The sequence below is a fragment of the Eublepharis macularius genome, chromosome 10, assembly GCF_028583425.1.
Source record: "Eublepharis macularius isolate TG4126 chromosome 10, MPM_Emac_v1.0, whole genome shotgun sequence".
In the NCBI taxonomy this organism is placed as follows: Eukaryota; Metazoa; Chordata; class Lepidosauria; order Squamata; family Eublepharidae; genus Eublepharis; species Eublepharis macularius.
The window spans coordinates 81,960,495-81,984,780 of NC_072799.1; the positions used below are offsets into that span (position 1 = coordinate 81,960,495).

A 24,286-nucleotide genomic window follows, 5' to 3' on the forward strand; every position below is an offset into this window, starting at 1 on the left:
GCAGTTCCCCATCTAGCTGCTCCTGCTCTTACACAAACCAGACCAGCACGCACTCTCTCATGAAGCTCATATAAATGCAACACAGTCTTACATATTTCTAAAACGAAAGGAATTCTGGGAAGTATTTTAAAGGAAAAAGTTAGAGCCAATTCAAGTTAAAGAAAAAAGCCACCTTTTCTGAAGTGAGAGAAATGACGAAGTCCTTGATTATATGCCAGAAGGCTGTGAATTTCAAAGTCTGGGGTTACAAACTGTGCCTAGCAGGTTTTAAAGGACTTCAACTTTAGTGCTCAAGAAACTTTCTTGTATACTGAAAAGAGCACATGCCAATTCCATTGTATTTGCTTTATGAACCACACAGATTTTTTTACCCATTATGAGGCTAAGAATCCAAGCTATATTTAGGTGCATACACTGGAGAATCTTAAGGATGATCAACAGGGTTACTGGACATGGCTTTGTGTACCCCAGGAACTGATGTCATTAAGCATTAGAATACAGATGGCTTGGCAGAAACATGTCCAATGCAGAGGGGCTTGTGATGCATCCCTGCGAAAGTGAATAGAAAACCCCGTATGAGTTACCAACCCGTGTACTAACCAGAGTATCTGTTGCTGTATGGAGATCATTGGTTTGGTTTTTTTTAACACCCCTATTAGACAGGACAAAAAAAGTATTAAAAATTAAATTTAAGATTAAATGAGACTCTAATTGCATCAGATGGAATGATAAAATATCTGTAGTATCTACAAAACTGGCCATTTGCAAGCACTGTATAGTGTGTGTTATCTAAAAAAAAATACTTCCTTGTTCCCAATGACTGCCTTTGTCCTATGGAACTTGAGATTGCACTGGTGGGGACCACTCGCCTCTCTCCTTCACCCAAAGCTTACAGATTTGCTAGCCTTACTGGAATTATACGTCTCCCTCCCCCACTCTACCAACCACCCAAGGCACACAGAAGCAAAAGACATAATCCTTGTGTGGGAAAGGACTCATGGATTTGAAATGTGAAAGCATTCAGCCAGTTACTGCATAGGTTGCTTTCATATACCCCACCTACATAACCCCTGATTCAAATATGACATTGAAAATAAACGATTTTGGAAAAAGCAAGAGGCGCAAAATTTAAATGTGAATTCTTTGAAAGAAGAAAAATGAAAGGGAAACTTAGAAAAATCTTCATTTGACTTTTGAAGATAATATACATTATGAGTCAACATTTCATTAAGGGTGGCTTGGGGTACAGGAACCCTTTTATTATGTGTAACTATGGCTACAGAACCCTCAAAAAGAAGGGGTGGGGGGAAGAGCCCCAACAGACTCAACCCAAACAAACAGCAACAGTATGTGCGGTAGATTTGGCCCCCACAGGTCCGGAGGCCAGGTCTACCCCGCCAGCAGAGCCATGGCAGGTAGACCAGGTCTCTACGGGTCCAGAGGCCAGGTTTACTAGACCAGCCAAGGAAGGGGAGGTAGACATGGTCTCCGAGGGATTGAAGGGCCAGGTCTACTGGCTGGCAAAAGGATGGGGGACCTGTCCTCCACAGAGGTGAGGGTGGGGGAGGTGAGGGTGGGGGAGGAGAGCAGGCAGCGTGGCGCAAACCAGGCAGCTGGCGAGTGGGGGGCACAGCAGGGGGAGGGGAAAAGGCAGTGGGGTGCGGGGGCCCTGCTGTGCCTGCCATCCACCTGGTACAGCCCCATTCAGGGCCGGACTGAACAGGCAGGAGGCATGGGGCGCCTGAAGTGAAGGAGAACAAACAGCAGGGCAGTGCTGCGCCTGCTGGGCCACACTGGGCTGGCTGGAAGCATGGGTTGCGCAATGGGGGGGAGCAAAGAGCCGTTTGGGCTGTATCTGGCGGGCTGGAGACATGTTGCACAGCAGGGGGGAGGGGAGCAGAGCAGGCAGCTGGGCGCTGCTGCTCCTGCCCGGTGTGGCCTCATTCAGGCCGCACCAGGTGGGCTGGAGACGTAGCTTGCGTGGTAGGAGGGGGGAAGGGAAGGGAGCAGGCAGCCGGGCACTGCTGCACCTGCCAGCCTGCCTGCTTGCCGTGGCCCCATTTGGGGCCAGACCAGGCAGGCAGGCAGGCAGAAGTAGGGAATACAGCGGGGGTGGGGGAGCAGGCAGCAGGACATGCTGCTGCACCGGCCGCCTCGGCAAGCTGTTTCGCCTCTTACCTCCACTAGGGGCACTCGAGAGCACATCTGCGCAGTGGAGTTGAGGTGAGTCATCTGAAGCACACTTTTTCAATTATGTTGTAAGATGTAGTTAGAGCTACTCTGTCATTTCAGCATGGCTGTACTAATATCACCTTGAACAAACGGATGGACAAACAATGATTCCTAACCAAGGCAGGATACAGGGCTTCAAACTCCCTAGAACTCCTTCCCCCAAAGCTGGCTTTGCTGCACAAGGAGGGCAGTACACTTTCAATCTCCTGTGCTCTCAAAACATGCTCCTGCAGTCCCAAATGCAAAATGGGGCTGATATGATAAAATAGGACCGAAATACAAGCATTCTTTGAAAGATATTGCCACACTCTTGCACACTTCTTGCTGCTTTCTCTTTCCCTCCTAGTTTCAAGCGAGGACAGGAATTGTGGGTTGGTAGAAGCAGCTCCCGCCTGTGTTTCAGATGCACCTGTGTGTTCTTGTGTTCTCAAGAGCAGCAAACTTCAGGATCGTGAGAAAGACCATGCAAGATGCATCATCAGCTCCCCCCTTGGAAGGATGGCAGTGGACTCTCCTCCTCAATGGGCTGCAAAGGCAACGCTCAAGCACCTCCATCTCCTAACAGACCGCACAAGATTTTGGGATGCAAGTCTATGAGCCACCAATGCGTCATTTCAATGGATCATTTCTCAACACAAATACAAGTGATTAAAAACCTGATTTCCGTTTCTTGAGTTAATATTACTCTTATGAAGTACTAACAGAAGTATCTTGCCTCACAATGTTTTGCCACTTACTTTTAAGTAATCACCATTTCTTTATTCCCCCAAACCAGCCAACGTATAAAATTCATGGTATAGTATAAAACTTAAAAAACTAGTCGAAGGTACATATTCAGATATTTAATCTATAAAGTTGAAGACAGCAGCAGGAACTTAAACATGGTAAATATTATCAATAATAAACACAGAAAATATTAGTGCAAAAATTGCAGTAGGATTTCTTGGATAATATGATCATATAAAGATACTCTATACAAAAAAATCATCCACGCTCTGTAGACAGGCTCTTCTAGAAATTCAACCATGATGAAATGTTTGTTTGCAAAATAATGTCTATGAAGATGTGTTTTGCTGGATTTGTTCACTCGCCTTGGAAACTAATGGAAAAATCTGTGAACGAAAAGAACGAGGGTTAGTAAAAGCTATCCTTTTCCAAACAGCTTTATAGCTGCAACAGCTTCAAATGAATTCAGGATAGACAACTGATGTGCATCTTTATGTCCTTTGGCCTTTAGAGGACAGTCAGGTTCCCTGCAAATTTGATGGACTTCGGTTGAAAAATGATGCCCCCCCCTTTGCAAAATAAAAAACCCTGAAAACAATTTATACTTTTAGTACTCTTCTATCCAGCAACATTTTAAAATCCTTCAAGCATTTTTAAAACACTGCACCAAGCCCTGGAAACTATTATGTGAGGGGTTGAGGTTCTTAAATCTCTCTTTGATCCCCCCCACAACTCCATGTACAAAATATCTGAGAATGTGACTAGAACCAGGGCTTTTTTTCAGCAGGAACACAGTGGAACAGAGTTCCGGAACCTCTTGAAAATGGTCACATGGCTGGTGGCCCCGCCCCCTGATCTCCAGACATAGGGGAGTTCAGATTGCCCTCCGCGCCACTTGGCCAAGTGGCGCAGAGGGCAATCTCAACTCCCCTCTGTCTGGAGATCAGGGGGCGGGGCCACCAGCCATGTGACCATTATCTCCGAAGGCAACCCACTGAGTTCCACCACCTCTTTTCCCAGGAAAAAAGCCCTGCTGGCTTCTATCTAGTTTGTTTCTATCCTCAATTCAAGGTACTAGTTCTGTCCTATAAAACCCTCAACTGTCTGGACCAGGGTATCTGAAGAAACAACTACCCACATCCGAACCAGCCCAAGAATTTAGATCATTTTCTGATATGCTTTCTATTGATTGCTCACCCAGGTTATGTGGGTGGCTTCTCGAGATTTGTTATTCAGCGGCAGTGCCATCCTAGCTCTGGAACTCCCAAGGGGAAGAGTCACCTCACATCATCATCATTTAGATGCCCTGCTAAAGACATCTTATTTACTATTAAAAGCCTACAAACGTTGAGTAACTGTTATGTTTGTTCATGACATCTGGATTTTATGTTTCTGGTGGTCTTTATTCTTTTATTAAAGTGCAAATGCAAACTATTGTTTTAAAAATGTAATACGCAATATGTACATGTGACAAGGTAGTGTGAGGTCATGCTACCCCATCAATTATACTGAATTTCTACACAGATTGCATGAGTGGTACACAAAAGAATTCAGTATATGAACATACCTATAGTGGAGCATGAAACTGACTGCGCATTGATATTGCCTGTTGAAGCTTTTCTTCTTTGGCTCTTCTACAGTGGCAAATCTAGAAAAGAATGACCAACTTTGCTCATTATCCAGACTTTTTACCTACCAACTTTTAAACAAAGTTTGTGGATCACTTGTCATTTGTATCAACTTCATTTTTTTCCAAACACATTATATAACACTACATAGGTCACTTTGCCATGAAAATCAACAAGGAAAGAAACCCTGATTAATAGCAAACAGAAAAAAACCCCACATTTATTCAACAAGAATCTTCAAAAGCTGCCAGATCATATCTGGACACCAACAAATGTTACAATTCTAAATGTTGCCATTCAGCAGAAGTTGGCAAATCATATTTAGACCTCAGCTGGAAAAATGACAAGAACTCATTGTCATTACTTATAAATTGATCTAAAGTAAAAATTCCCTTATCTGTCCAAGTCTTCAAAATGAAAGATTTCTTCCCAGTTTCTAAACCTGGATTTGACCAGATGCGTATGACTTTGTATGACTTCAACGTGATTCGCTAGCCGGCCGTGCAATACACAGCTGTTCTTTTTATCTTGTGACAACCAATTAAAGATTGTCCTTCCACATCTGCATTCCATCAGACTGATCTGGGTGTATTCTGAGCCCTCAAGAGAGGGGCCTGCTGTTCCGGGACAGATTCCCCTGACAAACCCACCAAGAAAAGTGTAACCAGCAGGTGGTCACTACCAAGATAAGGACCCACCTGTAAATCAACAGCAAAACTAAGTAATGCAGTGGAAAGAAAAAAATAATCCAGCTACATCAGGAGAGGGAAAAAAGTTTATCCACTACTCTTCTACCACTGAGCACTACCAAATCATGTTCAAATATTAAATTCAACATCCTCAGTCCTGACTAGTTGATTTTATAGTCCTTAGGGCTTCTATCATAAAAGAAGCAGAAGTCTATCTCCAAGGGGTCTAGATTTTCCACCTCTCCTTTCAGCAATCAATCCTCATCTTGAGTGCCAATACGTGCATTAAAATTCCCAGCAATTATTAAATTTGCCCTAGGGAAAGATCAACTTAAAAAAACTTGAGAAGTTCCCTAGACTTCAAAAGTTGCCCTAACAATTATTCAGCCTATCATTGCTTGAAAAAGGGGGGAGATAAGTTGACATTATGACAAGAGATGGTTCTGAGAGCTCAAGTGCCAGAGGTGAAAGTTTATAAATCTGGATGTTTTCCAGGGGCAACTTTTAACAACGGTAAAGATTTATAAAGCTTATCATGCCCCTGCACCATAACATCACACTTCGCTTTGGTAGAATGTCACATAATTGAAAATCTAAAAAAATCTTACTAGGTAATTGTCACACATAAAAGATCTGGAAATTGTCTTGACAGATAGCATGTGTTGATTAGTATAAAAGATGTCACCCCAAAAGTTAAAGTTTTAGGCAAAAGAAGTCTCATGAAGAAAATTTGTGTCTGTACGTTTACTGAAAATCCACTGCATTTCATAGCAGACTAAGTATGATCTAATTTTGAATCATTCTTATCTTTAATTTTAAAAAGTCATTGCATGCATATGTTCATCAATTGTTAGTTTGATTTTAATAAACCTTTTTATTTTAGCATCTTGCTTTATTTTAAACAATATAAACAAAGTTTATTTCTATAAAAAATAAACTCTAAAAAGAAATGTCTGTGAGCATTAATCTAAAAAGGTAAACAAGAAAAACTAACAAAAACTATATCTTTAAAGAAAGATCTGTCTTTAGACCTTATTGGTAGATCTCCGAGTTGTTCAAAACTTGAAATATAAATTTCAGAACTAGACAGTTTAGAAGCTTTAATGAAGTATGGATAAATTAGTCTGTTACAAGCCTTTTTTGTATTTCAATATGTAATGCATCGACTTTTGTACAGCATATGTTACCAAGTGCTACCCATGGTCCGACCATCATCTGCTGAAGGCAAAATATAGCCCCAACTCCCCACAAAATTGTGGGTCCAATTAAAATGATTCGCCCACTAAGGCTCATGGACTCTTCTAGATTCCAAAACGCCTTGGGGGATTTTAAAATCCCAGACACATGCCCTGTGGTAGCTGCTGTAGGAACGTGTAACGCAAAGCTCCTTGAAGCTATTGACATCATTGCTCCTTATTGGCCGCTCCAGCCCTTAGGACAGAGACCAGCCCCATGGTTCACCACAGAGCTGGCTGACTTAAAGAGGGTTGGAAGACGTTTAGAAGGTGCTGGAGAAAAACTCACGCAGAAGCAGAATATGCTACAGAACCCACTGGAGGACCTATGAAGCGGAAATGAAAGCGGCAAAGAGACGTTATTTTTCGGCAACTATTGCGTCACCTAGTTCATGACCATCCCAATTGTTTAAGATATCCAGACGCCTCCGAACCCCTAAATCTGAACCTTTACAGTCCCAAGAACAGACAATTAACTGTGAGGCCTTTGCTAAGTTTTTTGCTGATAAAATAGCACAAATATGCTCTTATCTAGATGCTAACTGCAATGCAAGCGAGATAGAAGAAATGACAATTACACCATCCCGCTTACATTTGGACTGCTTTGAACCAATCACTATGACACACCTTAATAAGTTATTGATGTCTATGAAAACCACTACTTGTGCACTTGATCCTTGCCCATCCTGGCTGTTAACCACGTAAGTACCACATAAGTGAGCCACTGAGGTCTATTGTAAATCAATCGCTAACTCAGGGCAACTTTCCCCAGCAGCTCAAACAGGCTGTTATCCATTCGCTACTTAAAAAACCATCCCTAGACAAAAATGATGTGGCCGATTATCGCCCAGTCTCCAATCTGCCCTTTCTGGGCAAAGTGATTGAGAGAGCAGTAGCTGACCAACTCCAGACCTTCTTGGATAACTCTAGTACTCTGGATCCTTTCCAATCCGGCTTCAGACCAGGGCATGGGACAGAGATAGCATTAGTAGCATTAGTGGATGATCTCCATCTGAATGTAGACGAAGGCCATGCGTCCTTACTGCTTCTATTGGATCTGTCTGCAGCCTTTGATACTGTAGACCATGCCATCCTGTTGAGGCGTTTAGAAACAGAAGTTGGCATCAAAGGATGTGCCCTGGACTGGATTAAATCGTTTCTCATGGAACGGACTCAAAGGGTTGCCGTTGGAGATCAGCTATCTCCAGAATGGGAACTACCTTGTGGGGTTCCACAGGGCGCAATCTTATCTCCCATGTTATTCAACCTCTACGTAAAGCCTTTAGGAGAACTCATTCGCAGCTAAGGAGCTGGATGTCATCAACATGCAGGTGACACCCAACTCTACATCTCACTATCCAGGTCCCCACAGGATGCAGTGGAAATCTCAGATCGCTGCCTGACAGCCCTGGTGAAATGGTTGAAAAACAACAAACTGAAATTGAACCCAGGCAAGACTGAAGTGATGCTTGTTGGGAAGGCAGAGATCTTGAAGGACATTGTACTCCCCACTTTCGATGGGAGTTCGTCTGACCTTTGCAGACTCAGTTAAGAGCCTAGGGTTATACTGGATCCAGCGTTATTACTAGAAAAACAAGTTAAGGCAGCGGCAAAAAACGCTTTCTACAACCTCATTCTAGCCTGGAAGATGGCTTCTTATCTGCTGACCTAGCCACTTGGATCCGTGCTATGGTAACATCAAGGCTTGACTATTGTAATGCTCTATACATTGGCCTCCCATCTAAGTTAACTAGGAGGCTCCAATTAGTGCAAAATGCCGCAGGTCGATTGTTATCAGGAGCGAGCAGGAGCATGAACATCACTCCAATCCTACAGTTGCTCCACTGGCTACCCATCATTTACCATGCTCAGTTCAAGTTATTAGTTATTACGTACAAAGTTCTTCATGGCTTTGGTCCAGCCTACCTACGGGACCGCCTCCGTCCCTGTGTTCCTCCATGGCAGCTTCGCTCATCTAAACAGGGTCTGCTGCAGGTGCCAGGCTGCACATGGGTGAAGTAAGCAGCAGCCCGTACACAGGCTTTCTCTGTGGTGGCCCCTACCCTGTGGAATGACCTGCCTGAAGAAGTCAGAAGAGCCCCCACTCTCCTGGCTTTCCATAAATGATGCAAAACCGAACTATTCAAACAGGCTTTTTACTCAAATGGGAGAGCTGTATTGTAGGGTTGGGGTCTCAGACACTTCACTAACGAGTTGGGGATCATAGACTTCATCACTATTTTTGCCTTATATATTATCTGCTGCTTTGAATATGTACTCCTATGTACAACCAGCGTTCCATGTTGTCTAATGTTAGTCCTAGAATTGATTATGTTTTGCTCCAGTATTTTTTCTGCTCTGTCTTGGATCCTTGCTAATGCTGTGTCTTTTAAACTTGTATCTGTTTACCTTATGGTATTGTATTGAAATGTACTTGATACTGATTGTATTAACCTCATATTGTGTAATCCGCCTTGAGTCTCAGTGAGAAAGCCAGACTATAAATGACATAAATAAAAAAATAATATATCCTTTGAGCTTAGGTATACTATTTTAAAGCCCCCAATATAGAGAAGACAGCAAAATTAGGAGGAAACCGCTTTTCCCTAGTTAATCTAGACTTTGTGAGAAAACAGGCATTTGATTTAATTATATATTTTATCAACTTCCCTCCATTGCCTCCTATTGTCAGGTCTGACTATGTTTCTTGTGTGGTCTAACCAAAGAGACTCCATTTTAATCCTGTCAGTGTTTTAAGCTCTTCTTTTGCAGGTGACAAGCAGTCCAGTGACAGTTATCTCAAAGAAGAGGAATGTTATGACTACAACCTTTCCAGCCTTGGGAAACTTTCACTTTCTCAGCTTCAAGCCGCTTGTTTTGAGAACTATGGGGGGAGGATGGGACTTGCTGGGCTATGCTATTCTGTGCCTTAACCTTTGCCTGTCATTCGTAACAATACTCGTGTACCAGCCAAGATATTGCATCTTGGTTAGTGGACTATAATGGTTGTTTATATTCAGTAAAATCTTTTGAAACCAATGGACTCATGTCTAATTGCAAGAGATAGTCTGGATTGCAACTTTTAGTAAGCCACTGTCTGACACCTATAGGATATTGAGGAATATGGCAGCCCGTTCCAGGACTTTTTCTGAGATATTTCTGGAACTCTGGAACAGGTCACCGAGGGAGGCCCAGACCACATCCTCTTTCCCTGCTTCCGTTATTTAGAGTTACACGATACTGGCTTTTTTTCTGGGAAAAGAGGTGGTGGAACTCAATGGGTTGCCCTCAGAGAAAATGGTCACATGTGACTACCAGCCATGTGACCATTTTCAAGAGGTTCCGGAGTGCCGTTCCACTGCGTTCCAGCTGAAAAAAAGCCCTGCTTTCTAATTTAGCCTTGGTTTTCCCATAAAGTGAAGAAAGACTGTATAGAAATGTTTCGATAGTAATAAAATAGCTGTTTGGAATTCAAGGAAGTGGTGGGGCACTTGGATCAATGGAGGTGATGAACTGGAGCAGGGCTGCAAAAATATATACAAGCAGGGCTTTTTTCTGGGAAAAGAGGTGGTGGAACTCAGTGGTGGAACTCAAGACCTCACAATGACGTCACTTTGGGTCAGCTGGAACAAGGGGGGAGTTTTTTAAAATTTAAATCTCCCTCGGCAAAAATGGTCACATGGCTGGTCCCCCCCCCCCCGATCTCGACAGAGGGAGTTTAGATTGCCGTCTGCACCATGCGGCGGCGAGGGCAATCTAAACTCCCCTCTGTCTGGAGATCAGGGGGCGGGGCCACCTGCCATGTGACCATTTTTAAGAGGTGCCAGAACTCCGTTCCACTGCGTTCCTGCTGAAAAAAAGCCCTGTATACAAGGCTGCCACAGTAGCATTCTTCAACTGTTAAATGACTTTCAGTGCAATTCCAGATCAATCAATTGGCTTAGATTGCAGCCACTCCTCTTAAGATTGTACTGTTTATCTGCTTTTCAAAATGGAATGAAGAACTGAATTCAGTGCCCTACTAATAGCTCTTAATTCAACTGGCTGTATGCTGGTTTGGGTTTAAATACATTTAAATCAATCACTTTTAAATTTACGCACTGTTCTCTTCTCCATGAAGCTACTAAGGAAGTCATCTATCTCTGTTTTCCCTTCCAGAAAGTCTTCTGCAATTGTGTCCGATTCATCTTCTGCTTCATGGGCAGCTACTTTCAGTCTTGCCTGCAGAGCGCTTGCACTACAACTCTAAGAAGATAAATTATCATTGAAAACATTTTTGGTGACAATATTATCATCATCGCAAAATGCAAGAGGCAAATCAAGCAATTTTTGCAACCAAGTCATACTTTCACTGCCTTGGGCACTGTAGAAAGTTGGGATATGTTAAATACAATAAATTCAAATAAATAACCCAATTTAAGAACCGAGCACTTTGAGATACCGTGATTTTCAAAAAAGACAGTAAGAGCTTAACTCAGAGGTCCTCACTGTGGGGCCCGTGGGCATCCTGGAGCTCTTTCCTAGCACCTGCCAAGGGTTTTAAGAAACCCGCTGGCGCCAGGTGCAGCTTTTGCCCAGCAGGACCTTTAACTGACTCTGCAGATATGGAAAACTTGCCACTATATCACAAGTATCTTCACAAGAGTAAGCTGTGTGAATGCAAGAAACCATTTTTAAACAATATGTTCATTTTAAACAGCATCCTGTTAAACAAAACTTCTGCCTGAAATGTTGAAGAGTTATGCGTAAGCTCACTCCTTGACATCCTGTGGCTGGCTCTGCCTCCTGTGGCAGCCATTCTGTGGTTGCATCCACAATCCTGTGTCAGAATTCCAAAGGTGTCCACAGGCTCAAAAAGGTTTGGAACGTTTGGCCTGGATTGTACAGCTAATAGCTTAAAGTGCTATTTAACATGACTGAAGCTTCCACTGGACTGCTCAGATTCCTTAAAAGGATGTGAAACTCGTTAGTTTCAGCAGGGTTCATACACTGGAGTCTCCACTTTGGGTATGGCATAATTTGTGGTTGCCATTGACTCCTATTAGAAGAGTCCGGCTGGATCAGGCTAGTGGCCCACCTATTCCAGCATCTTGTCTTACAGAGTGGCCAACCAGCTGCTATGAAGGGCCAATGAACAAGGCACAGAAGCAGAGGCCTTCCCCCGATGTTGCCTCCTGGTTTAGTGTCTCTGAATGTGGAGGTTCTCTTTAGTCACCATGGCTAGTCAACCACTAGAGGATTTATCCTCCATGAATGGGTTCAATCCTCTTTTAAAGCCATCTATTTTTGCGGGTCATCACTACACCCTCTGGCAGTGAATGCCACATTTTCATCACTTGTTGAGTCCTGCCTTCCCTTATGTTCTCACTGTGTAGAACTTGATGGAGGGAAAAGAGTGCGCGAGTGCGCCATGTCACATTGGGCTTTGGTACATGCAGAAGCTGAACAAATCTGCTCTAAAGCTCAGCATGGAAGAAAATGTGCCCCCCCCCATTTCTAAAAGAGGGAAGGGGAGATTTCTCTACCACTCTGAGCTCTGGAGAAGGAAGATGTTTTGGCCTCCTTCAAGGCTGTTTGACACAGGAGTCCTTCCCTTCTCTGCAAATTGCAGAGAACTGGGGGAAAGGTATGGACGCTTCACTTAGTTCTCCAACTCAATTCAGCGGTTCAAGGCATGTTTAGAAACAGCTATGGCCTGGCCTACAAAGATGAAAGAATGAGACAAGAGCACCCCAGGACGGGTTGGGATAATACTTTTGAATGATAGCCCGTTTGATAATACTTTTGAATGAGAGCCAGTTTGGTGTAGTGGTTAAGAGTGGCAGGACTCTAATCTGGAGAGCCCAGTTTGATTCCCCACTCCTCCACTTGAAGCCAGCTGGGTGACCTTGGGCTAGTCACAGCTTTCTGGAGCTCTCTCAGCCCTACCTACCTCACAGGGTGACTGTTGTGAGGATAATAACAACACACTTTGTAAACTGCTCTGAGTGGGCATTAGGTTGTCCTGAAGGGCAGTATATAAATCAAATGTTATTATTATTATTGTTATTATATGATATGAAGGAGCACTTCCTGTCATCAAAGCTTACCTCACTAAGTTCATGCTGCCTCTGCATCTTCTTTTCAAACATGGCCTTCAACTGGGTAAGCTGTTCATACTAGGAGGGAAAAAAAATGTTAAGAAGTAACTTTTCCTCAGCTACAGAAAAAATATTTTTTATCCACTTACTTTATCCAGCACAGCCTGTCTTTTCGCCTCCAAACTAGGTTCCAACAGCAGATTTTTTTCTGCCAAAAAAAGAATCACTATTCAGTTTTAGAAGACGGCCACATTCTCCACAATGTTCATTCAATTACAAATATTTTGAAGTCTTACTTGCTAATTCTTCAATACTTTTCACTAAATCATCCTTATCATTAATGATTTGCTTCAACTGAGGCAGATGAACGAATTGTTCCAGCAGCACATCTTCTTGCTCGTTCATGTCCGTCAGCTCTGAAATGCTGAATTTCAGAAGAGGGAATAAAAAAGCAACAAAGACGCCTGATTACAAATTCAGCTATTCATTTTTTTTAATCAGGCTCAGAGCGGATGACAACGTAATAAATATATATAATAAAAACATACAATAAAACACAAATATCATCATATAATTACTATATAAAACATTTTAGAGCAATGTATAATGCATCCCACATCTCTTCAGATCTCTATGATATTCTCGACATAGCAAACTTTTACTCTTAGATCATTATCTTGCTTAAGAAACCCTGTGTAGATTTTCTAATATAATGCCATTTCAGAGCCCTGGAAATAAAATACTGCCATATTTTTGGTGAATGCCAAGAAGGCATGTTATACTTGGGCAAAAATGATTCCATGGCTATTTTTGAGGAATACAAGCAACAGGAACAACAATGAAGGAACACATACAAAAGCACACATGGACCCAAATGCAGTGGATGGTGTCAAACCCTATTAGCTTACTAATCAGATCCAGGATAGTAGAACCTTATTCATTACCCTCTGGATTAAGGCAGGTTTCTGGGGGGAAATGACTTGACGTAACTATTTATGTTATTAAGGACCATGCTATCTACATTTAATCAAAGTACATGGCTTTTCAACATGCAGAAACATGTACAGATTTGCAGCTCAATTATTATACAAACACTAGGGGTATGCGCTTTGGGTTTCCGATTCAGATAAAATACCCGAATCGGATCCTATTAGTAAAGATTCGGGATTCCCGAATCAAAGCTTCCCTGAAGCATTCAGGTTGCTTTGGGAAGCTTCAGGGCGAGTTTAAAGGGCCCCTTTCCTGCCGTTTGCAACTGGCAGGTCCCTTTAAACTATCAGCTGGCAGGCGGCAGGGGGGAAGATAGTTTAAAGAGATCTTTAAAGGGCCAGGTACGTGGGTTGAGGGGGACGGGGGGCTAAGTGGGAAGGTGAGGGGGTGGGTGGTGGCTCTGGGAGAAAACCCAGCCCCCTGAATCACTTTGGAATGCTCTGAATCTTTATGGAGCATTCCGAAGCAATTCAAATTTCCGAATTTTTTCCTTCTTTGGGTAAATCCGAAGCAGGCAACCTGAATATTTTCGGGGTGCACACCCCTAACAAACACTCTTCAAATTATGTGGGAAGTTGCAGTTTTGAGTTGGGTCCTGTTCCATACACCATTATTCTTGAAACAGAGGCAGCCAGCTTGAAATTTTCTGAAGGGAGCAGCTTCTATTTTCTCCAAAAGCAGGCCTTTTGGGTACACATCCAACAATGTTAGTGTATAATTACACAGCTCTTTATATTTTTACCTAAGTTCTGAAAGTTCTGGAAACACTTCAGGAACATCAGGCATCTTGTAACTGTACCCATTTTGGCTCCCCTGAAACTAATAAGACAGAGAGAGGAGATGGTGTTCATTAACAGATACTGACCACTAACCATACCAAGAGTTACCCCTGTGGAACGAGCTATTGCTAACAAACCTCCCTTACCAAACAATTATTCATGTGGAAACTTTGGGTTTATGGTAATTTTTAAAGGATCTTAATTTTGAAAAACTATCACTGTAACTGTACTTTATTGCTTATTTAAAAATTGTAATGTACTACTAATAAGATAGATATAATTGTTATATTGTTATGTTTATATGTTTGAAACAATTAAAAAATTTGAATTAAAAAAAAAGAGTTGCCCCTGTGTGGTTACAAATCATAAGTGATACAGTAATCAATTCCTGAAATAATTTGTTTAGTGAAGTATAAACTAAAAGTTGCAGCAAAGAAAGTGAGTCCAAGCATCACATATACATTGGTTGTTGGGGGTTTTCCGGGCTGCATTGCCGTGGTCTTGGCATTGTAGTTCCTGACGTTTCGCCAGCAGCTGTGGCTGGCATCTTCAGAGGTGTAGCACCAAAGGACAGAGATCTCTCAGTGTCAGTGATCTCTGTCTTTTGGTGCTACACCTCTGAAGATGCCAGCCACAGCTGCTGGCGAAACGTCAGGAACTACAATGCCAAGACCACGGCAATACAGCCCGGAAAACCCCCAACAACCATCGATCTCCGGCCGTGAAAGCCTTCGACAATACATCACATATACAGTTTATCAAAGTCTAATGCTGAAGTATCAAAGAATGTATATACTGTTTCTGAAGAAAATGCATTCCTTATTTCAACATTAGCATTATTAAATGGTATACAGGGCGAACATATTTTCCTTAAAAAGCCAGTGGATTCCAGTCTTGTCTTTCAGCTAAATGTTCTGTTCTGAGGTTTCTAGATGGACCTCGCACATACATTAACTGCCTAAAAAGCATCATCATGACATGAGTAAGGAACGAGCTTCTAACTTCTCTCATTTCCATCGTATTAAATGATCTGAATTGTTCCGTGGATTGCCTTCTCTCTCGGATTACAGTGGCAGGCATAATACACTTGCTTAAACGGTGAGCAATGCTGCCCTTCCAAGCATCTCGCTATACAACATTTCTCTTGCTGCCCAACTGTGCCCAAAGAGATCATTTTGTTGGTTGGATTATTACAGTGTGGGCGTCTGGAGTGGCTTCATGCGTACAACAGACAGTCCAGACACATGGTAACACTTTCTGCCCTTGAACTCTATGAAGTTTATACAAACGTTTATACTAAAACGATTTTAGCAGCTTCTCTAAAGGGTTGATATCTGATATTTGGAGTGGCTCTAGAAGGGAACAGCTGACATTAGAGACTTCACCACACATACACACCTGTGAAAAAAATTCTGCTGTTGGAACAGGCAAGGGTAACTCTGTTATCATGCCGAAGGAAGGAGCAGCAGCTCTATCTGTAGTGTAGCCTGAAGTAAGTGATTCTGCCAATGGCACAGATGCTACTGACCTATTAGCATCTTGTGATAAGTACGGCGAAAGAAACTGAAAGTTCTGAGGAGCATAGGCAGACATTCCAGACGGTTTGTTGTAAAGGCTAAGAAAAGGGGGGAAAAGCTATTTACTATCAAGAACTGATTCTACAATGTTTACATTATATTTTTTCAAATGGAAATACTAAAAGGCAAGGCTTTTTTTCTGGGAAAAGAGGTGGTGGAACTCAGTGGGTTGCCCTCGGAGAAAATGGTCACATGGCTGGTGGCCCTGCCCCCTGATCTCCAGCCAGAGGAGAGTTGAGATTCCCTTCCGCACTGCTGAGCGGCGCAGAGGGCAATCTAAACTCCCTTCTGTCTGGAGATCAGGGGGCGGGGCCACCAGCCATGTGACCATTTTCAAGAGGTTCCGGAACTCTGTTCCCCTGCGTTCCTGCTGAAAAAAAGCCCTGCAAAAAGATATTGTTGAGCAACAATACTTAAAGAATTGCTGAGTTAAATCTGGTTCACTTTTTGGCAACAAATCCCCAGGCTGTGTGTGAGACTCTGTCACACTAATACACACTACAATACATACGTAACTCTTGTGCTTTAGAGTTGTTTTGCTACTCGTCTACTGAGCTAGAGAGCAGGCAGCAGCATAACACTGAAGAGGCAGGTGGAAAGGTACACCTGACAACGTCATAGCGAGGATCATGGGCCCTTCTGTTCCTGTCCAGGAATGCCAGAAATTCTTGATGCTTATGCCACGTGTCACTCCTGTACTACAGGTTACCTACCTATTTATTTATTTCGATTTCTAAACCACCCTCCCCCTTAATCGGGCTCAGGGTGGTGTACAACATTTCAAATACAATTCTAGCAACATAAAAATATACAAAATTTAACAGACAGACAAACATAAATTAAGTCGATTAGTCAAGATAAAAACCAGTAAAATAGTACAAAATAAATACTTCTGATCTCCATAAGGGGAGAGAAGCTGCCTTATACTGGTTATGGTGGCAGTTGTTGCTGACCTCAACCATAAGCCTGGAGGAACATCTCTGTCTTACATGCCCTGCGCATCTGTGGTAGGTACTGCAAGGCCCGGATGTTAGCAGGCAGAGAGTTCTAGCAGGCAGGCACCAGGACTGAAAAGGTTGTGGCTCTAGTTTAGGACAGCCGGACTGTAAGGGAGGAGTGCACAGGTGTAGAAAGATCAGATGGCAACACATTCAAAATTAAGAACCACACAAAACACATAAGAAATACTCCAGGAGGCCAGCTGCTGGGTCTCAATTATATATACAAGCCTGAGGCCCGGATGGATTTTTTCCACTCTATTTACCTCTAGCTTACTTACTATGGAAACGACGTTGAGCTGGGAGCCAAAACTGGAGGATTCTTCCAGAACTCATCAAGTACACTTTGAACAATTTTTCCAAGGTCTGAGTGCATTGTGAACTGTTTGGAAATTGAAAAGCTGTATTACATTTAGCACTCCTACAGCACTTTATGCTACACCAAGAGATTATTTTATGCTTAAACTAATTGCACAAGATCAGCTGCAAATCTTGATCAGCGGCTTGTTCAACCAAAGCATTAAGATGTAAACGTCAGCTGGAGATGCTGAATCCAAGAGCCAGGGAAACGTACGTTTGAGCTCCAGGACCTGTTTGTGAACACGGAAGCTTCTGCGGTACGTGCCCACAGCACAGAAACGTGGGGCCCGTAATTTAATATATGCCGGGAAGCTCACAAAACTAAATAATAAATCACAAGCTCTGTAATAAGGATTAATCTAGCAAAAAGCATCTATCACCATGTGCTTAGAATTTCACATGAAACATTAAGAAGTTGCGTAACCACAATGGCTGAGGATTTAGCGCAGTCATATAAACTCGGAACAGAACACTCCTTGTAAATACTGAGGAACTAAAATAGCTTTAGGTTTTTATACATATTCCTGACCACAAAGTGGTGATCGGCATTACCCTGGGCATATAAGGACATGCCATGAGAGCCAAGCACCGGCTCTTCACTTGATGCACTACCTCTCTTGATCTGTGTACATTCATATTAAGTCAGAGAATCATCGTAGCTGTCAGATGGCCATCCATGGTGGAGAGTACCCTCAAGTCATAGCTGACCTATGGTGACTCCTGGTGGGGTTTTCATGGCAAGAGACTATCAGAGGTGGTTTGCCATTGTCTTCAACTGCAACCCTGGTCTTCGTTGGAGATCTCCCATCCAATCACTAATCAAGGCCAACCCTGCTTAACTTCTGAGGTCTGATGAGATCAGGCTCACCTGGGCTTTCCAGGGCAGGGCCGATGGCCATCTAACCTCTTCTTAAATACCTCCAAGGAAGGAGACCCCACCACCTCCCAAGGAAGTCTGTTCCACTGAGGATCCACTCTTAACTGTCAGGAAGTTCTTCCTAATGTTTAGCCAAAAACTCTTTTTGCTTTATTTTACCCTATTGTTTCTGGTCCAATGCGCTGGGGCAACAGAAAACAACTCTGCTCCATCCTCTATGTGACAATCCCTCAAATACTTGAAAAGGGCTATCATATCACCTCTCAGACGCCTCTTCTCCAGGTAAACATAGCCAGCACCTTCAACCTTTCCTCATAAGACTTGGTCTCCACACCCCTCACCATCTTCATTGCCCTCCTTTGGACACATTTGTGTCTTTTAAAATTTCTGTATCTCGTTTGTTACGATTGCAAGAGCCGTTGGCTACTAGCAATAAACTTAAAAACTCCTCTTAAATTTTGTCTAGTGACTCTAAAATATTTTGGCTTCTAGTTCAGAAAGCATATGAAAAGATGCACATATAGAAGCAATTTTCACAATGAAATACATACTATAATACATCAGCTAATGCTATTTGTTTAAAAAAATTCAGTACTTTTGTGGTGAAATACTATTGTTGCTATCTATAGATCATAGAAATTTTACTATCAAACATTTGCTATATTAGAAAATTTTATAATTATACATACATTGCTTATTAACGGGCAGGTCACGTACATGCCTTGTTTGTCCATTAAGTGATGTCGTATTGGAGGGTAAACACTGATGACTGGTTTTTCCTGAGGAAACTGAGGAGGAAGAAAGCTGCAAACACCAATATATTATTATTACTACGATAATCATGTAAATAATGCAGCATTCTTTTTAGCATTTGTGAAAAAATAATTTCACAACAGTTTTAGATTAAAAAAAATTCTTATGCATCTTTAGAATGAATGCTGACTTCTGTATTTTGGAATTACAAAAATAGGAGTTTACTGATTACAAAAGAACAAGGATAGAAGTGAGCCACAGCTCACTATCTGATACTATCTGACCAAGTGAGCCGTGACTCACGAAAGCTCATACCCTAACACTAATTTTGTTAGTCTTTTACGTGCTACTGGACTGCTACAGACAGACTAATACGGCTATCCATCTTTTGTTGTTAAAAGTCAGTATTGGACAGAAATTATGAATGTTAGTGTATAAAGATATGATAGAATTAATCTAAATAGCTGAGAGGCATGCTCAGCTAAAGCAGATTTTAACAGTAATGTATGGTCTCAATATATGAGACTGGATCTTTAAGACGGATGCTGCATTGGATAGAAGTACAACTCTGTTTCAAATTTTTTCCCTGGTCCAAGTTCTTCAACAGGGACCATGGCAGAGCCTCTTATTTGACCAAAATCACATTTCCTAGTCTTAGAATGTCTTTAACTTCTCGGAGGTTTCAAACTATGCCCTTAGCGATTCTAGTCGGGTGTTACACACAAATACCAACTGACATCTATTTCTGTATCTGCAGAGCTTCAGTTCCCAAAGACCTTCTACACTATATTTTGTTCCGCCCTCTGTATACAGAGCCCAGAAATAAATTCCTTAATGAAATCTTTAAAAACTTAATTTTTTTCCTGTGGTGGAAAAACTAACCCTCCTTCTTTCCGACCTGGATCTAATATTTCTTAACGACTGGCAGTTTGCCCTGGCAGCTAAGAAAACCAGGGCTCAAGCTGTGTTTAATGGTTGAGACTCCTTCACCTATGTATAACGAAGATGCTCATGTGTTTTAATGCATTCTTATGTGTTTTTAATATTGCAGTTCTATCGTATAGTGTTTTGTTTTTGCTTATGTGTTTTATTTGTTTGATTATGATGGCCTTTGGCCACATTTTACCACAGAGAAATTAGTGATCTGCCCGAAAGGAGACTTCACAATGAGCTTGAGTAAAGCGGATACATCATACTCAGAGGTGCAATTTAAAGGAAAGCTCTGCATAGTGGCAGTGTAAAGTTAGGTGCATCTGCCTCTCTTCCTCCTGCTGCAACACAAAATGTTTCTCTGGTGGACTAGAGACCCCAGGAAGAAGCATTTCAAGGGGAACTTTGGGCTGCTACAGGTGGAAGAAGGAGATGAAACCGAATTTGGCTTTTGGAAATCTTTCTGTTGCTGGAAATTCTCTGTGGAGTTTAATCCCATATTTGGAACCACCACCTAAGGCAAAACAGGCAGATACAGAAAAAAGGTGCTTCAGGCCTGTTTTGCTATGGTTTCTACTGTAACACTTTTCAAAACAAATCAAAATGCATACACATTTGGCAATGGAGTGCAACTTCCTCCTTAACAACTGTCGCTGCATAATCCATTCACAGACACAAAGACTGCAACAGACTTCGCAGAAACATAAAGCTGCAAAGGATCTCAGGGGCATCTAATCCAACCCCCGTGCAATGCAGGAAATTCACAGTTACACCTCCCTGCCTCCCCAGTGACCCCTGCTCAATGTCTAGAGGAAGGCAAAAACTCTCCAGGATCCCTGGCCATCTGGCCTACAGGAAAATGCCTTCCTGACCCCAAAGTGGCAATCAGCATTACCCTGGATACATAAGAAAGTGTCATAAGCTGAACACTAGCTCATCCCTTCCTGCCCTCCCTCTCACAATCTGTTTACGTTCCTAGGGGGTCACAGAATCAGCACTGCATCAAGCTTGTCAAGGCCCTTCCAACAGCCAGCATAGTTTACAAATTTGCAAACAACTGAAGCACTCTTGAAGAGACTGACTTAATTTAGCCACAGCAGTTTTCAAGATGGAATTATGTTGCTCATATGACAATAGTAGTAGTCCCTCCTTTTTGCCTGCCTTATAATTCACCACGTATATAATGGCACAGTGATGAACACTAAGATACAGTCTAGCCCAACTTTGTCCAAAATGTGCAGATCGAAGGGGTTGCCATAAATCTGCTGTGACTTGACGGGACTTCCTTCACTGCCATCAAATCACCATCAGTAAAATTTCATATACTCTAATATATATAGCAGTTTAAGCATTCAAATGGGCACATAATTAGATCATACTGTACTCACATGTTAATATTAATTGTGCGGTTATTTACAGTGAACGGCAACCGATATTCCACATCTTTTTGTATTTCTGCTATCCTATTAAAAGAAATGTAGGTATTTATCAACGATCAATGGAATGATTACATCAGCAAGTTTAAGCAGTATGGGCATATTACACACTTCAAAATCCCCTAATTTCATCAGAAGAGTTAAACTTAAATTTGGCAAAATTTTGACGTGTGGTTTAAATATTATATCCCAAAGCTATGTGAAAATTATTTCCATTGGAACAATACTGGTAAAAGTGTAAAGATCACACAGCATCTACTCCCTTGTGTGTGTGTGTGGTGCCCCCAAGTCATAGCTGGCTGACTCTGTTTAGCTTCTGATATCTGAAGAGATCAGGCTCACCTGGGCCATCCATGTCAGGGCATCTACTCCCCTTACACTTTTTAAATTTGGCGGGGGGGGAGAAATGAAGATACTTAAAATATTAACACCCTAATTTTTGCACCTCCAAAGAATTGCACAGTATGCCATTGGCGTGGCTGTACATTTGTCTGTTTCAAAGGGTTTTAATTTTGCCATGGATTGTCACTGAGACAACTCAGTCTCACTGCTTGCAGCCTTAAGAACACTTTCCTGGAACATTTCCAAACAGACCTGCTTAAGATTGCTCCTACTGTCACTTTCCATAACATTATTTGTAATACTTTTATAACAGATTAGTGATTACTGCTTCAATTGTCTACTGTGAGAGGAGAATTTTACCTTTGAATGTGCAGCTCAAATCAAAACCAATCAGATGAATTCATAGCTTGATTTTTTTTATTCAGGGTATTATATGTATTTGTGGTCTTATTCCCCTCCCCTTTGCAAATTAACAAAACATACATATAACTCTCTCACACAATTCCATGGGATAGTTACTGAAATACATTAATTACAACTTTGAAATTGTCAAGTTTAATATTGGGTTGGATTCAGCCAGTCATTTAGCTAAGTCTTATCCAATTCTCCCACTGGACCAGGGTCTAGGAGATCCAGCTCCAAAAGCTCCCCTTTGCCACGAAGCTTGCTGGGTGTAGTGGTTAAGAGTGGCAGGACTTTAATTTGAAGATCTGGGTTTGATTTGCCACTCCTCTGCTTGAAGCCAGCTGGGTGACCTTGGGTTAGTCACAACTCTCAGAGCTCTCTCAGCCCCAATCACCTCACAGGGTGATTGTTGTGGGGATGATAACAATAACATACTCTGTAAACCACTCTGAGTGGGTGTTATTGTCTTGAAGGGCTCTATATAAACCAAATATTATTATTAGTTGACCAATCATTCCCCCTCCATCTAATCTACCTCACAGGATTGCTGTGAAGGTAAAATGGTGGAACACCACCCTGAGCAACTTGGGAAAAGAGCAGGATAAAGGTTGTAAAAACTACCTAATATGGAACTACCTAATATGAGAGCACAGGCAAAGTGGTTCTTATTGGAGAGAAATGATTCCATTACCCTCTCTGTGGCAAAATATATAGGGGCAAATAATTAAATATCAGCAAAGCAATATTTTTTTCCTATTTCAATTTCTGCCTAAGCCGATAGTTGTATGAGCAATACCAGATAACATCAACATTTGATTTAGATACCGCCCTTCAGGACAACTTAACGCCCACTCAGAGAGGTTTACCAAGTGTGTCATTATTAACCTCACAACAAACACCCTGTGAGGTGGGTGGGGCTGAGAGAGCTCCAAAAACATCTTACCCTGGACGCTCAAGTGTAGGGTGACGCAACGTTAGCTGTGAAACGTAGTTTTAAAAGACAGAGCCAAAGGCTCAGTCAATTTCACTTCTCTACAGGAGAGTAGTTTACAAAGACAGAGACAGCTGAGATGGCTCCTCAGAGGATTTGTTAATTTCATCTTGGCCTCCAAGAAGGCTCTGTCAATTTCAAGATGAAATTAACAAACCCTCTGAGGAGCCATCTCAGCGGGCTCTGTCTTTTAAAACTGCCCTCCTGTAGAGAGGTGAAATTGGCTCTGTCTTTTTAGACTACACTTCCCAGCTAACACTGTGTCCCCTAATGCTTGAGTGTTCCCCTGTAAGAAGTCTCGTGTAAAGACACACTAGATAGAGATAGGAATGGATGGCTACATAAAATCAGGCAGTGCCAACTCTGGCTACAGCCTCCCTCCTGCCCCAGTCCACGCGACCAGAGATTTGGGGCCTTGACAACAGTCCATCGGAGGTAGGGTGGCCAGCTCCAAGTTGCGAAATTCCTGGAGATCTGGGGGGTGAAACCTGGAGAAAGTGGGTTTTGGGGAGGGAAAATAACTTAGCATGGCATAATTCCATAGAGTCCATCCCCCAAAGTAGCCCTTTTCTCCCGGTGAACTGATCTCTGTGGCCTGGAGATCAGTTGTAATTCCGGGAGATCTCCAGCCACTACCTGGAGGCTGGCAATCTTAATCGGAGGGGGCAAGGAAAGAAAAGCGACCGGTCGCTCCTCACTCCCTCCTCAGAGAACCCAACAAGGCAGCCAGCTGCGGAGCAGAGACAGGCCCACAACAGACCCTCCGACCGCGCAGGGACGATTCCTGAGGGGCGGCAGAAGCCCGGAGGGCGGCTCACTCACGCTGTGTGGGCGCCGCGCAGGGACTCGATCTGGCGCTGCCTTTGCTGCTGGAGGCTGGTGAGCGCCGAAGGCAGCGGCGTCCCCGAGGCCGCCGAGGAGGAAGCGGCGGCCCCACCGCCGCTGCCCCCTTTGGAGAGCGGGAAGAGCCAGTTCATCCTCCGCGGCTGAGGAGACGGAGCGCGCAGGCCTCACTGCCCCGTCAGCGCCGCCCTCGCCGACGGGAAACCCGAACGCGGCGGCGCGTCAACGCCCCTCTCGCGCCTCATCCACGCTTCCCATTGGCGGGGAGGCAACCTCAACGTCCAATTGGATGAGCGTCGGGAGGGAGGGAGGGAGGCGGGGCGTCCCTCCCTCCCTCCTGAGCGAAGCTTTGCCATTGGCGGGGAGGCATCCAATTGGGTGAGCGTGGGGAGGGAGGCGGGGCGTCGCTCACCCA

General features: G+C 43.0%; 1 protein-coding gene across 1 annotated transcript; it reads right to left on the reverse strand.

The window, feature by feature from the left end:
* Positions 1-3,054: 3,054 nt before the first annotated feature.
* On the reverse strand, positions 3,055-24,072 carry VPS37A (VPS37A subunit of ESCRT-I). The gene is made up of 12 exons (XM_054989966.1): positions 23,851-24,072; positions 21,243-21,317; positions 18,861-18,975; positions 17,216-17,316; positions 15,758-15,974; positions 14,323-14,399; positions 12,887-13,014; positions 12,740-12,798; positions 12,600-12,668; positions 10,612-10,755; positions 4,526-4,606; positions 3,055-3,344 (listed from the first exon to the last, which is right to left on the reverse strand). The coding sequence occupies exons 1-11, from the start codon at positions 24,003-24,005 to the stop codon at positions 4,526-4,528; spliced, it is 1,221 nt and encodes a 406-aa protein (XP_054845941.1). The 5' UTR covers positions 24,006-24,072; the 3' UTR covers positions 3,055-3,344.
* Between the last annotated feature and the right edge of the window lie 214 nt (positions 24,073-24,286).